The 12,188-nt window shown below is 37.2% G+C and overlaps 1 protein-coding gene across 1 annotated transcript; it reads left to right on the top strand.

Annotated features, from left to right (window-relative positions):
• The first annotated feature begins 271 nt into the window (after positions 1 to 271).
• LOC140827265 (uncharacterized) lies at positions 272 to 2,991 on the top strand. The gene is made up of 3 exons (XM_073189905.1): positions 272 to 2,091; positions 2,181 to 2,299; positions 2,381 to 2,991. The coding sequence occupies exons 1-3, from the start codon at positions 318 to 320 to the stop codon at positions 2,711 to 2,713; spliced, it is 2,226 nt and encodes a 741-aa protein (XP_073046006.1). The 5' UTR covers positions 272 to 317; the 3' UTR covers positions 2,714 to 2,991.
• Positions 2,992 to 12,188: the final 9,197 nt, after the last annotated feature.

The following is a 12,188-nucleotide window of genomic DNA, read 5'->3' as shown; positions in this document are numbered from 1 at the left end:
TGGTGGAAATGTGTTTCTTCTGGTGGAAATGTGTTTCTTCTGCTTTGTCCCATAGGTTGTTCGGAAACATGTGGATATAAGTTGTTTGTTTAGTTATTTTACATTTGTCGGTCGTAGTTCACCGAAGTGTGATGTTTTAAGAGTCAATGATGTTAGATGTGCTTAATCTAGGAGGAGTTAAACAACCATTAGGCGGTACTCTTTATTTACCAAAATAGCGAAAACATCCAGGTTTATGTACCTATTATATTTGTTGTTGGTACTATATGTTATTGTTTGTCTTGAATTGATATTTGTGAAGGAAAATTGCGGGTACTATGTCTTTTGAAGCATCTAATTCAATACCGGGGACGGAGATTGATAACCCTTTGAAGCGTAATTCGAAAGATGTTGGATGGGAATTTGCGGACTTGGTGGATCCTACAAATATGGATAAGTTGAAATGTAAGTTGTGTGGTAAAATTACTAGTGGTGGAATTTATCGGATGAAACAACATATTGCCAATATCAAGGGAAATGTTGCCCCGTGTAAAAAATCTTCGGACGAGGATAAAGTGAAGTGTAAGAATGCTATTGAAGAAGCAAGAACAAAAAAGAAACAAAAGAATACAAATGAAATGATGGTGAGAGAAGAAGTTTTACTTGATGAATATGAGGAAGTAGAAGGAAGTCTAAGGACAAGAAGAAAACCACTTAATCTTGGACCTATGGACCGATTTGCATCTGAAATTAACCTTGATTCTTCATTGAGTGGTAGTAAGAAGACGACTCAACAGAAAAATATTATTGATGCACTTTGGAAGCAAAGGACACATAGTGTGCACCAATATGTATCTCGATGGGTGTATGAGTCTGGTATTCCTTTTCATGCCATTGACAATGATAGCTTCAAGAGGTTTGTAGAAGCGGTTGGTCAATTTGGTCCGGGTTATTGTCCTCCAAGTCAATACCTATTAAGGGAGCCCTTATTGAAAGAAGAGGTAGAAAGAACTAAAAGTTTATTAAAAAAGCAAGAAGAAGAATGGATTTTGAATGGTTGCTCAATTTTGACTGATGCTTGGACCGACCGAAAAAGAAGAAGTATCATGAATTTGTGTGTTAATTGTAAGGAAGGCACAACTTTCCTTTCTTCTAGGGAAGCATCAGATGAAGCACACACCGGGAATTATATATTTGAATATGTGGACAAGTGCATTGAAGAAGTTGGAGCACAAAGTGTAGTTCAAGTGGTAACGGACAATGCTTCAAATAATATGGCGGCGAAAGATTTATTAAAGGAGAAGAGACCACATATATTTTGGACTTCTTGTGCAACTCACACATTGAATCTTATGCTTCAAGGAATTGGAAACCAATCTAAGTTCAAAGGGGTGATTGAGAAGGCGAAATGTTTCACCATCTTTATTTATGCACATCACAAGACATTGTCAATGATGAGGAAATTCACCAAAAAAAGAGACATTGTGAGGCTAGGAGTAACAAGATTTGCAACCGCTTTTCTAACTTTGCAAAGCTTGATGGAGAAGAAAAATGAATTGAGAGCTATGGTTGCTAGTGAAGAGTGGAATGTATGCAAACATTCAAAGAGTGTAAAAGGGAAGATGTCATACAATACCGCTTTGAGTGCCTCTTTTTGGAACGGGGTAAGTTTTTGCTTGAAGGTGTTTGCTCCATTAGTTAAGGTGCTTCGTCTTGTTGATGGGGATAAGAAACCATCTATGGGTTTTTTGTATGGTGAATTACTTAGAGCAAGAGATGAGATTAAAATGACATTCAAAAATCAAGAGCTTCATTATCGTCCCATTATTGATATTATTGATGAGAAAAGTCGTAACCGGCTTGATAGTCCACTACATTTGGCCGCCTACCTCTTGAACCCTTATTACTCCTTCAATGACCCAAGCATAGGAAGTGAAGAAGTGGTCACAAATGGATTTTTCACTTGTGTTGAATCATTCTTCCCCGATGATATTGATAGCCAAAGTGAGGTAGTAAATGTGGAGTTTTTGAAGTATATCAACAAAGAGGGTGGATTTGGAAGAGCATTGGCTAAGGCGGGATGCACAAAAAATGATGAGAAATATGATTCGGGTAAGAACTTAATTTATTTTATAAATTTTATTGCTTGTGTTTTTTTTTGTTCTCTAATTGTTGTTGACTTGTTTCATTTGTTTATTTAGTTGGATGGTGGCATCTTTATGGAAATGGTGTACCCAAATTGCAAAAAATGGCTAAAAGAATTCTTTCTTTAACTACAAGTTCTTCTGGTTGTGAGAGAAATTGGAGCACTTTTGAGGGGGTAAGCACTTGATTAATTATTCTGTATTTATTATTAAAATTTTAAATAAGTATTCAATATTAACATTTTTCTTTAATCCAGATTCATACAAAAAAAAGAAATAGACTAGATACCGGAAGGTTGAACAATTTAGTCTATGTTCAATTTAATGCCAAGATCATCAACAAGAGGAGAAGACAAGAAGAAAAAGAAGTAGATGTGCTACTTACAACTGAAGCAACTATGGCACAAGGATGGATTGTTGATGGTGGAGATGAAGATGCTGAGACAAATGTCGAAGATGTAAGAGAGCTTCACGAAGAAGAATTTGTATCGGATGAAGAGGAGGAAGACGCCATGGATTTTGAGTTTGAATCTGATACAGAAAAAGTGTTGGAAAAATATGGAGATGAACAAGAAGAAATAGATGTTTAGACTTAATATCTATATATTTTGTCGGAAAAATGTTGAAGTATCATGGATGATACGAAGGTTGTAGCAAACATATGATAGTGATTGACCAATATTAGTAATATATAAGAACGTATTAATATCTATATACTAAATATTATTAATTTATTATTGCATAGAAAATCACAAGAGTTTTGGGCTTAAAAAAAAAACCGCCTAGGCGGCCGCCTAGGCCCCGCCTAAACGACTAGGCGCTAGGCGGTAAGTGACCGCCCGCCTACCGCCTACCGTTTTTTAGAACACTGTTTAAGCTAAATAAAAATATGGGAAAATTCATGTATGCTTAAATAATTATTTGGGACATGTTATAGTCAAGAAATCAAGAAAAAAGTCAAAACGGGAAATTTTACGTTCAGGGGTAAAACGGTCATTTTACACCTAGAAATTAGTAAACGTCATGACAGTGCCCTAAATGCTGTTTTTATTATATTATGATTAATTTTAATTGTTTATAAAATGTTCATGATTAAATTATGATTTTTAAATGTCTATTTGATTTTTATGATTGAGGGAAGACATTTAAAATACATGTTGCATGCTTGGTTTCAAAATAAAAAAATGCAAATATTATTCATGATTTTTCTAAAGTGATGGGAATGAAAAATGTTGAATGAAGTGAAGTAATTGTGACTAATTCGTTAATGATGGCGATGTCGTGAGGGTGATGGTCCCAGTGGGAACCCGACGATCGTGTTTCCATTATTGCGAATATGAGGTTATGAGGATATGAGGTTTGAGGTAAGAATGGGAATTTCGTGAGGTAGAAGGCCCCAAAGGGAGCCCATTTATGGGAGAAGGCCCAGAGGGAGCCCCGACGATCGTATTTCTATTTGATCATGATATGCCAGGGCCCAGTTGACCGGTGAGAGTGTTGCTGGTGTCCACCGCCGCGCAGTACTGTGGTTACATGTAGATGGATCCATCGACTTTTGAGGTTTGAGGAAAGTCACAATTATCGATCTGAATTCAACAAAGGAAAAAGGAAAAAGTTTATGATCATGTTAAAATGTTTTATGTCATGATAAGGGAAAAGGTTAAGGTTTATTTGTGCATATCATGAAATGTCATTTTTACCTAAAAGTATTTTCACTGTTCCATGCGATTTTATATGTATTATTCGTTATCAAGATTATGGTGTGTTGAGTCTTTAGACTCATTAGGTGTGATGGATGCAGGTGGGTATGAGGGAGGTCTTGACGGATGATTTGACTGGACTGATGGCGCACGCAACCCGAGGACCAGCGCTTCTATCTTTCCGCATTTACGATTATGACTCATGATTTATGTTAGAGATTTTAAGACTATTTATTTAGGTTTTTTTTTAGAGATTTTTGAGAGTTTTAGTATGGGCTATACTTTTCAATCTTATTGCTTTTTAGGTTGGGCAAAACAGTTGACTATTTCATTTATGACTATTGCACTTGATTTTTAAAATGGTAGTTGGTTGGTATTTTATTTTAAAGGGGTAAAATATTTTATAAAAATATTTTCATGTGTTATATGTCATGGCCAAAAATCGAGTGTTTATAAAAAAAAAATTAGTACTTTTAAAGAATTAAAAAGGCAGACGTTTCACCTTTCAAATGCTTTAGATTTGTGTTTCATCAAATAAGCATACGCATACCTCAAATAGTCATCAGTAAAGTCAATGAAGTAGGATTGTCCATATTTTGTGCTAACACTTTGCGGGCCACAAACGTCTGTGTGATCAAATCCAGTAGACCATGGGCATGTTCCACGTTTCCATTGAATGGAGTCTTGGTCATTTTTTCTTTTAGACATGACTCATATGTAGGTAGAGAATTTATGTCTGACAAGTCAAATATGCATTCTCCCACTAGCTTATGCTTCCTTCTTTTGGAAATATGACTTAGTCTAGCGTTCGGGATTTGTATCTTCTATTTCATTTGTTTGTTGTTGTTTTCTGTTTACTTGGACATTCCTATCATTTCCAAAACATTTTTGATCCAGATAATTTCTTATGTCAATTCTTCTTACAGTGAGATAAATATGTTCTGACTTATCGGACTTTGTGGGCTCTTTAAGTGTCCTTTGTAGTTTTCCTCTTATTAGGTTTGTTTTTTCTTGTGAGGTGCATAACATTTCTTTCCCTTACCTTGTGGGACATTATTCCTAACAAGAAGCCCTACAAGGAAACAACATTTTCGTATTTTATGGTGGCTTCATAAGTCATATGCATATTGACTAGCTCATATAAAGAAAGTAAGATACAATAGGTTTGGCCATCCATTTCTAATAATAGGACTTGTGAGAAAAGTAAAAATTCGAGGTTATAGTAAAATAGAATTAAGTCACGATAGGTTGTTGTAAGTCGCGGTTCGTAAACGATGATCTTAAAGGTAAATTTAATTAAGATTGAGGATACATAAGGACATTATAAAACTTATTTTATCAGAGCGTCGCAGAGGAAGCGTGAATTATTGGGATACTTAAATTAAGTTTAAACTTTTGATTATCGATGATAAGTAAATTTCGGGGATGAAATTCAATTTAAGGGGGTAGATTGTAATGTCTCGAAAAGTGAAGGTGGTCCATGTAAACCATATGCATGCATGTAATGCCCGGAAATTCGTATTTTATGATGTAAGGTAATGATTATTATTAAATATGTTCATTATTCCTTTTATGGTTTATTATGATGATTGTTTGGGATATGTGATGTAATGGTGATGGTTTATGGCTTCAAGATATGATATGAATGGTATTGAATGATATAGAACGAAACCGAGAATGGATGGGTAAGATAGAAAGTTGATCTTGAGCCAAATAGGAAATGGAAGTGCTGAAATGGTATGAAAATGTGGCAGTAGTTGTCGTTTTTAGCATAATGTTTTGTATTATAATCCAAATGATGTGAGGCCACTTCCATTAGAAAGATAAGATATAATGCTATAACTTTCATGTTTTGAGTTTTGTTCAAATCATTGTGGAAAACGAGCCAACAATGCCCCGAAGTGTGTCGTGTGTTTCGTTGTTCCTGTAGTGACACATGTTTGGAGATTGAGCATAACTTTTTACTTAGACCTTCGAATGACATGAAGCCAATTGGAGATACAAGCCAAGACATAGAGCTACAACTTTCATCCTTACCACTTTTCCTAATTCAGAAGGGAAGAGGCATTCCGGAAGCAATCTTTGTTATGGCTGTGCGCAGAGCGCGCCCGAGCCGAAAACGATGTCCGCTCGGGCGGGCATATTTCAAAAATTTTGGATTTTTAGTCGAGAATTCCGTGCCCGAGCGGAAAAATATGTCGGCCCGGGCGCCCAACAAAGTTTAAAAACGTGTTTTGGGTATTTTAAGGCGTAAAATTGAAGACTCTCATTTTTCTCATTTCCCTTCTCTTCCTTTCTCTTCTCCAACGTGTAAGGCTAGGGTTCTTCATCTTCTTCTTCTTCTCGCATTCATTCGAGCAATTAATCTTCAATCCGGAGTTGGAACTTCATCTTTTTAGTGAAAGGAGCAAAGGTAGTGGTTTCTCTTCTTTTTCTTGAGTTATTGTAGATGGTGAAGTTGGGGAATGATAGTTGTGATTGATGTATTGGATTAAAATGTTCATTTAAGGTTATTATTTGGGTTTATTGTTGTAGGATCATCGTCAAGGTTTAGGAAACTAATTGCTCCAAGTGTTGTATTTGGAATCATTTCTTCAATGCATCACATGATCCTATATGTATGTGTTTTGATGATTTTATGATGTTAACTCCTTTAAAATTCCATTCATGATATATAGATGTATATATGGTATTGCAATTATATGCATTTTTGAATGAAAGGAGTTAAACTTTAAATGATGCCTCAAAGATGTTCCATAAAATACTTAAATGAAGTTTTACATGATTGAATGATTGGATTGTTAGTGATAGTTGCAGTGTTGCCTCTGGCAATTCTAAATCCGCAATGTAATTGGCCAATTAACGATGAAAACACGCGCTCTCTTATAAGATTCATTTTATGCAGAGGTACATGTCCCTCCTACAAGATTCGTTTTTACGAAGAGGGTTAGCATTGAATGCACTATCGTATAAGAACTATCAATTCTTCAGTTAATCAATGAAATGAATATCATCCTATGTATTGTTGTATTATGATTCTTGACGGATGATATTAATGATGATTCGACGTTTATGAAATGAGATGGATAATGTTTTTAAACAAATGAAATTGAGGCTATACATTTTATGTTTTACAATAAAATGACATATATGTATCTTGTTAGTATTGATCCATTTGCTGAGTTTTATACTCATTCCAGTTATGTTCATGTGATGCAGGCACATGTAAGAAAGATTGATCATCCCTGAGTTGTCGAAGCGAGTGAAGGACATATGCCAAACCGTGGAGATTTCGATTGGATGTTATTTTGATATGTTGAACTTTTGGTTATTTGGGAAACCTTGAAAATGTTGTTTTGGTATTTGAATTAAAAATATGTGTAGATACTATATTAAATGGTATCTGATGTATATGAAAATCTTTTTCATGTGTTTATGTGTTGTTTGAGGCAGATGGCATGTCTTATTTACGGGGAGATTCTGCCCAAATTTTTTAAAAGTACACATTTTCTCAAAATTATATTTTAAAGCTTCCGCACTAATTATGCATTTTAGTTATGAGTGTTACAATTAGTGGTATCAGAGCAAAGATTTTTGGATCAATGATTTGGCATATGACTTCCTATGCTGTCGACAATTCGGTATGTATGTACCTGCATTATTTGATATAATATGGATGTGTAGCCTCAATAATTATGATATGTTATGTGTGGAAATGGTTTAAACTTATAAGTATCATAGGATCATGCCGCCTAAAAGTAAATCATCAGAAGGGGAGGATAGTTCATCATCTATAGTGGTTGATGTATTTAGCAAGTTACTGAAAGAACATGCCAAAGTACACGGCGAGCAAATTCAGCAGCTCTTGTGGATGCAGAATGCAGGGCAAGGGGGGGAGAGAGAGAGAGCAAGTGAGGACCGAGCCCAGTAGTTAAGGCGCATATGAAAGATTTCGTAAGATGAAGCCACCAGAATTTGACGGTAGCACTGATCCCATGGTTCACTTGGAATGGGTCAAAGCTGTAAAGGCTATTTATGATTATCTGCAGTTTGACGATAAAGATCGAGTCAGCTGTGCCGTTTTTCTACTGACCAAGACGGCGAGGATTTGGTGGGACGCCACAAAGATATCAGTTAATGTCTCGGCACTAAATTGGCAGGAGTTTAAAGATTTATTCTATGACAAATATTTTCCTCGAGATGTTCGAAGTCTGAAAGTGAAGGAATTTCTAGAACTGATGCAAGGAAATATGTCAATGCAAGAGTATATTCTCAAATTCGAAGAGAGGTGTCAGTTTGCCCCATATCTGGCCAGTAATGACATTGAAAAGGGTGAGCATTTTCTTAGAGGTGTTCGGGCTGAAATTAAAAGAGACGTTCGAATGTCTAAAGCTGCTTCATATAAAGAGATTGTTGAAAAGCAAGGATGGCTGAGCAGGACGAGAAGGAAATTGAAAGAAAAAGACAGTTGAAGCGCCAAGATTTTTCTACTGAGGGCCAAGGTTCTAGATGGAAAGGTAAGGGCAAGTTCAGAGGCAAAGAGAAAGAGGAGCATCGACCCAATTCTCCTATGCCACCGCCTGCGTATGATCGACATGTATGTCCAAAATGTGGAAAAATGCATACATGTGAGTGTTTGGTTGGAAGTAATCGATGCTTTCGTTGTGGAGGTGTTGGACATGTCGTCAAAAATTGTCCAGTAAAGAGTGAGAAAAGGAATGATAGGGTTCAAGGCAGAATCTTTGCAATGAACAAAGAAAATGCAAATCCTGATTCTTCTGTTATATCAGGTACTATCTTAATTTCAGGCAAGGCCGCTATTAACATTGATTGACATTGGTGCTACACATTCTTTTATGTCTGAAATTTTCTTGCGCTCCTTGAATGTTGTTCCATCTTATGAAACCCTCCACTGTAGTATTTTGTTGCCATCGGGAGACGAATTATGGCTTTCTACTAGTCTTAAAGGTTGTACAGTACAAGTGAATGAGAAAATCTATTTTGCTGATCTTATTATTATTCTCATGGTGGCATTTGATGTTATTTTGGGAATGGACTGGCTATCATCATATTGTGCGGTTAATGACTGCGTGGCTAAGACGGTGTTATTTCCTGCAGAAGATGATGATATCGGGATTTTCCAGAGTTCGGGTATTTCGCTTGGCACTCCTTATATTTCTTGTTTGAAAGCTCAGGAAATGTTATCTAAGGGGTGTCAGGGGTTTTTAGCTGCTGTGATAGATGTGAATACTGAGATGACGATGAAGTTGAATGAGATTGAGGTAGTTCGGGATTTTCCTGACGTATTTGTAGATGATGTGCCTGGATCACCACCTGACCGTGAAGTTGAGTTTGTGATTGACGTGGTTCCAGGTACTGCTCCGATTTCAAAAGCTCCTTACCGAATGGCCCCGACTAAAATGAATGAGCTGAAGAATCAGTTGCAGGATCTATTAGACAAAGGCTTTATTCGTCCGAGTTCTTCTCCGTGGGGAGCTCCGGTTTTATTTGTCAAAAAGAAGGATGGATCTTTGCGGTTGTGCATTGATTACAGAGAGATCAACAAAGTCACGATCAAGAATAAATATCCATTACCGAGGATTGACGATCTCTTTGATCAGCTGCAGGGAGCGACAGTGTTTTCAAAGATCGATCTGCGTTCTGTTTATTATCAGCTGAAAGTTAGGGAACCCGATGTCCCTAAAACTGAATTCAGAACCAGGTATGGCCATTATGAGTCTTTAGTAATTTCATTCGGGTTGACGAACGCTCCGTCGGTATTCATGGATCTAATGAACCGGGTCTTCAAGCCATATCTAGATAGCTTCGTTATCGTTTTTATTGACGATATCCTGATTTATTCTAAGACTCAGGAATTTCATGCCAAGAATCTCAGAACTGTATTGCAGTTATTGAGGGAAAAACATTTATATGCAAATTTGAGAAAGCGTGAAGTCTGGTAAGAGCAAGTATAATTTCTGGGCCATATCATTTCGAAAGACGGCATTGCTGTGGATCCCATGAAGATTGAAGCGATTAAACAATGGCCTATTCCTACGTCAGTCTCCGAGGTGCGCAGTTTTCTTTGTTTAGCAGGTTATTATTGACATTTTATTGCCAATTTCTCCAAAATAGCCCTGCCATTAACCAATCTGACGAGGAAAGCGGTGAAGTTTGAGTGGTCAAATGAGTGCCAACACGGATTTCAAGTGTTGAAAGAGAGGTTGACATCAGCCCCTATCCTAGTACTTCCGTGCGGCACTGAAGATTTTATTGTATACAATGATGCGTCAAAGATGGGACTTGGAGCTGTACTGATGCATTGTGGGAAAGTAATCACTTATGCTTCTCGTCAGTTAAAGGACTACGAGAAGAATTATGGGAACCCACGATCTTGAGTTTGCTGCAGTGGTCTTCACATTGAAAATATGGAGGCATTATCTGTATGGCGAGAAATGTGAAGTTTTCACAGATCACAAGAGCTTGAAATATCTATTCTCGCATAAGGAACTTAATATGCGGCAGAGGAGGTGGTTAGAACTTGTTAAAGATTGTGATGTGACCATTAGCTACGACCTAGTTAAAGCAAACGTCGTTGCAGATGCTTTGAGCTGCAAGTCAGTTTCTTCTTTGAGATCGTCTATTCAGAGCCGTTGTTATTGGATCTTCAGAGGAGTGAGATCGCTATAGTAGAGCAAGGGACAATCGCTAGACTTTCATCTTTGTTATTCGACCTACGTTGACAGATAAGATACATCAGGAGCAGCCTAATGATAATCAATTGATGGAATTGCGATCCAAAGCCTATAAGAAAAGAAATACAGAGTTTTTGATGAACACTGATGATTTGTTAACTTGGAGAGGTTGGATATGTGTTCCCAATGGTAATGAAATTTGACGAGATGTTTTGACAAAGGCTCATACAGAGCCATACTCGATACATCCAGGTGGCACCAAGATGTATCAGGATCTCCGACGTCTATACTGGTGGCCAGGTATGAAAAGTGTAAGGACCGTGTATCGTATTATCGTAAATCCTGTGTGATTATCGATAATTAATGAAAATGTCATGTGATTATGTATTTGATGTATATTATGACTATGAGATTGAGAAATGAGTATTGAATATGAATTGACGTTGTAAGAGCTCGAGTGGAGAGGCCGGACGCCAATTTAATACAAACATAAATAATTGTACAGAACATGTGGCGCCCGGGCGGTAGAAAATGACCGCCCGAGCGCCAAGGTAGAAATTTTGAGTATTCGGGCAGAACACTTCACGCCCGAGCGTGATGTAAGTGATAATAGGACAGAACGTGCCGCGCCCAAGCGGTAGTTTTTGACCGCCCGAGCGCGGTGCATTTGCAACTCGGGGACAGAATGTCTAGCGCTCGGGCGCGAGAATTCTACCGCCCGAGCACGAGATCGGCGGGGATAAGAATGAGAATTTTGTTTCATTCTTTCTTCATTTCCTTACCGATGGTTCGAGAGAAAAGGAAAGAAATCGATTTCTTTCGTCCAAATCAACTTTGAAACGCTGTCTAAACGCGAAACAAATTATATATTTGTGATCGGCGCGTTGAGGGCGTCTGACTGAGGTAATTTTCTTCTAGTTCCAGCAACTTGAAATATCAAAGTACTGGAATAGCATGTATTTGAAGTTGAATTTCCTATATGTAGTAGAATAACCGACAAGAAACCCGTATTCGAAGTCGGAATTGAATTATGATATGATTTTGATTTGATATGAATTTTTGAAGTTTCAAATGATATTTGAAACTCATAATAATGATTTTGGAGTATGTTATTGATTGGAATGAGTATGTTATTGATGTAGATAAAGTATTATACCGATATCTTCAGGCTACATCAACTGGAAACGAATAATTGAGGTATGTTGCGACCGGGTAACATACGACGGGTATCTATATTATATGATATATGTCGGTTTGATTAGATTGATTGGAATGAGATTATGTGTCTATATGCCCTATGTGTTGATTTATGTGGCATACATGACATTGAGATTTGAATATCGATGTATGAAATGAACGTTTTGTTAACACACATCATTTTATGCATACATCGATACATGACATGCACGTTGAGCTATGATACTTGGATACCCTGATATGATTTGATTGGATTCCGGGGTTTGTTAACACAATCGCTATGCCGGTATTATATGACCCGTAAAGCATAGACAATTGTGGCCCCATATGATTGGATATGAGATATGGGATTTGATGGCGCTTTGCCGACGCTATCATACGTGTATTCCCATATCGGCCGGTGTGCCAGCTCGAGCATTGATTTGATAGCGATTCGATTGATTCTGACATGTGCTCAGTGGATGGGCATTTGA

Source organism: Primulina eburnea, chromosome 3 (assembly GCF_022965805.1).
Source record: "Primulina eburnea isolate SZY01 chromosome 3, ASM2296580v1, whole genome shotgun sequence".
NCBI classification, from domain to species: domain Eukaryota; kingdom Viridiplantae; phylum Streptophyta; class Magnoliopsida; order Lamiales; family Gesneriaceae; genus Primulina; species Primulina eburnea.
This window is presented reverse-complemented; position numbering and strand designations above follow the sequence as displayed.

Coding starts and splice junctions, on each gene's coding strand:
- LOC140827265 (XM_073189905.1), top strand. CDS start 318: ATGTCTTTTGAAGCATCTAATTCAATACCGGGGACGGAGATTGATAAC. Junction 2,092..2,180: donor TGATGAGAAATATGATTCGG/GTAAGAACTTAA, acceptor TTGTTTATTTAG/TTGGATGGTGGCATCTTTAT. Junction 2,300..2,380: donor ATTGGAGCACTTTTGAGGGG/GTAAGCACTTGA, acceptor TCTTTAATCCAG/ATTCATACAAAAAAAAGAAA.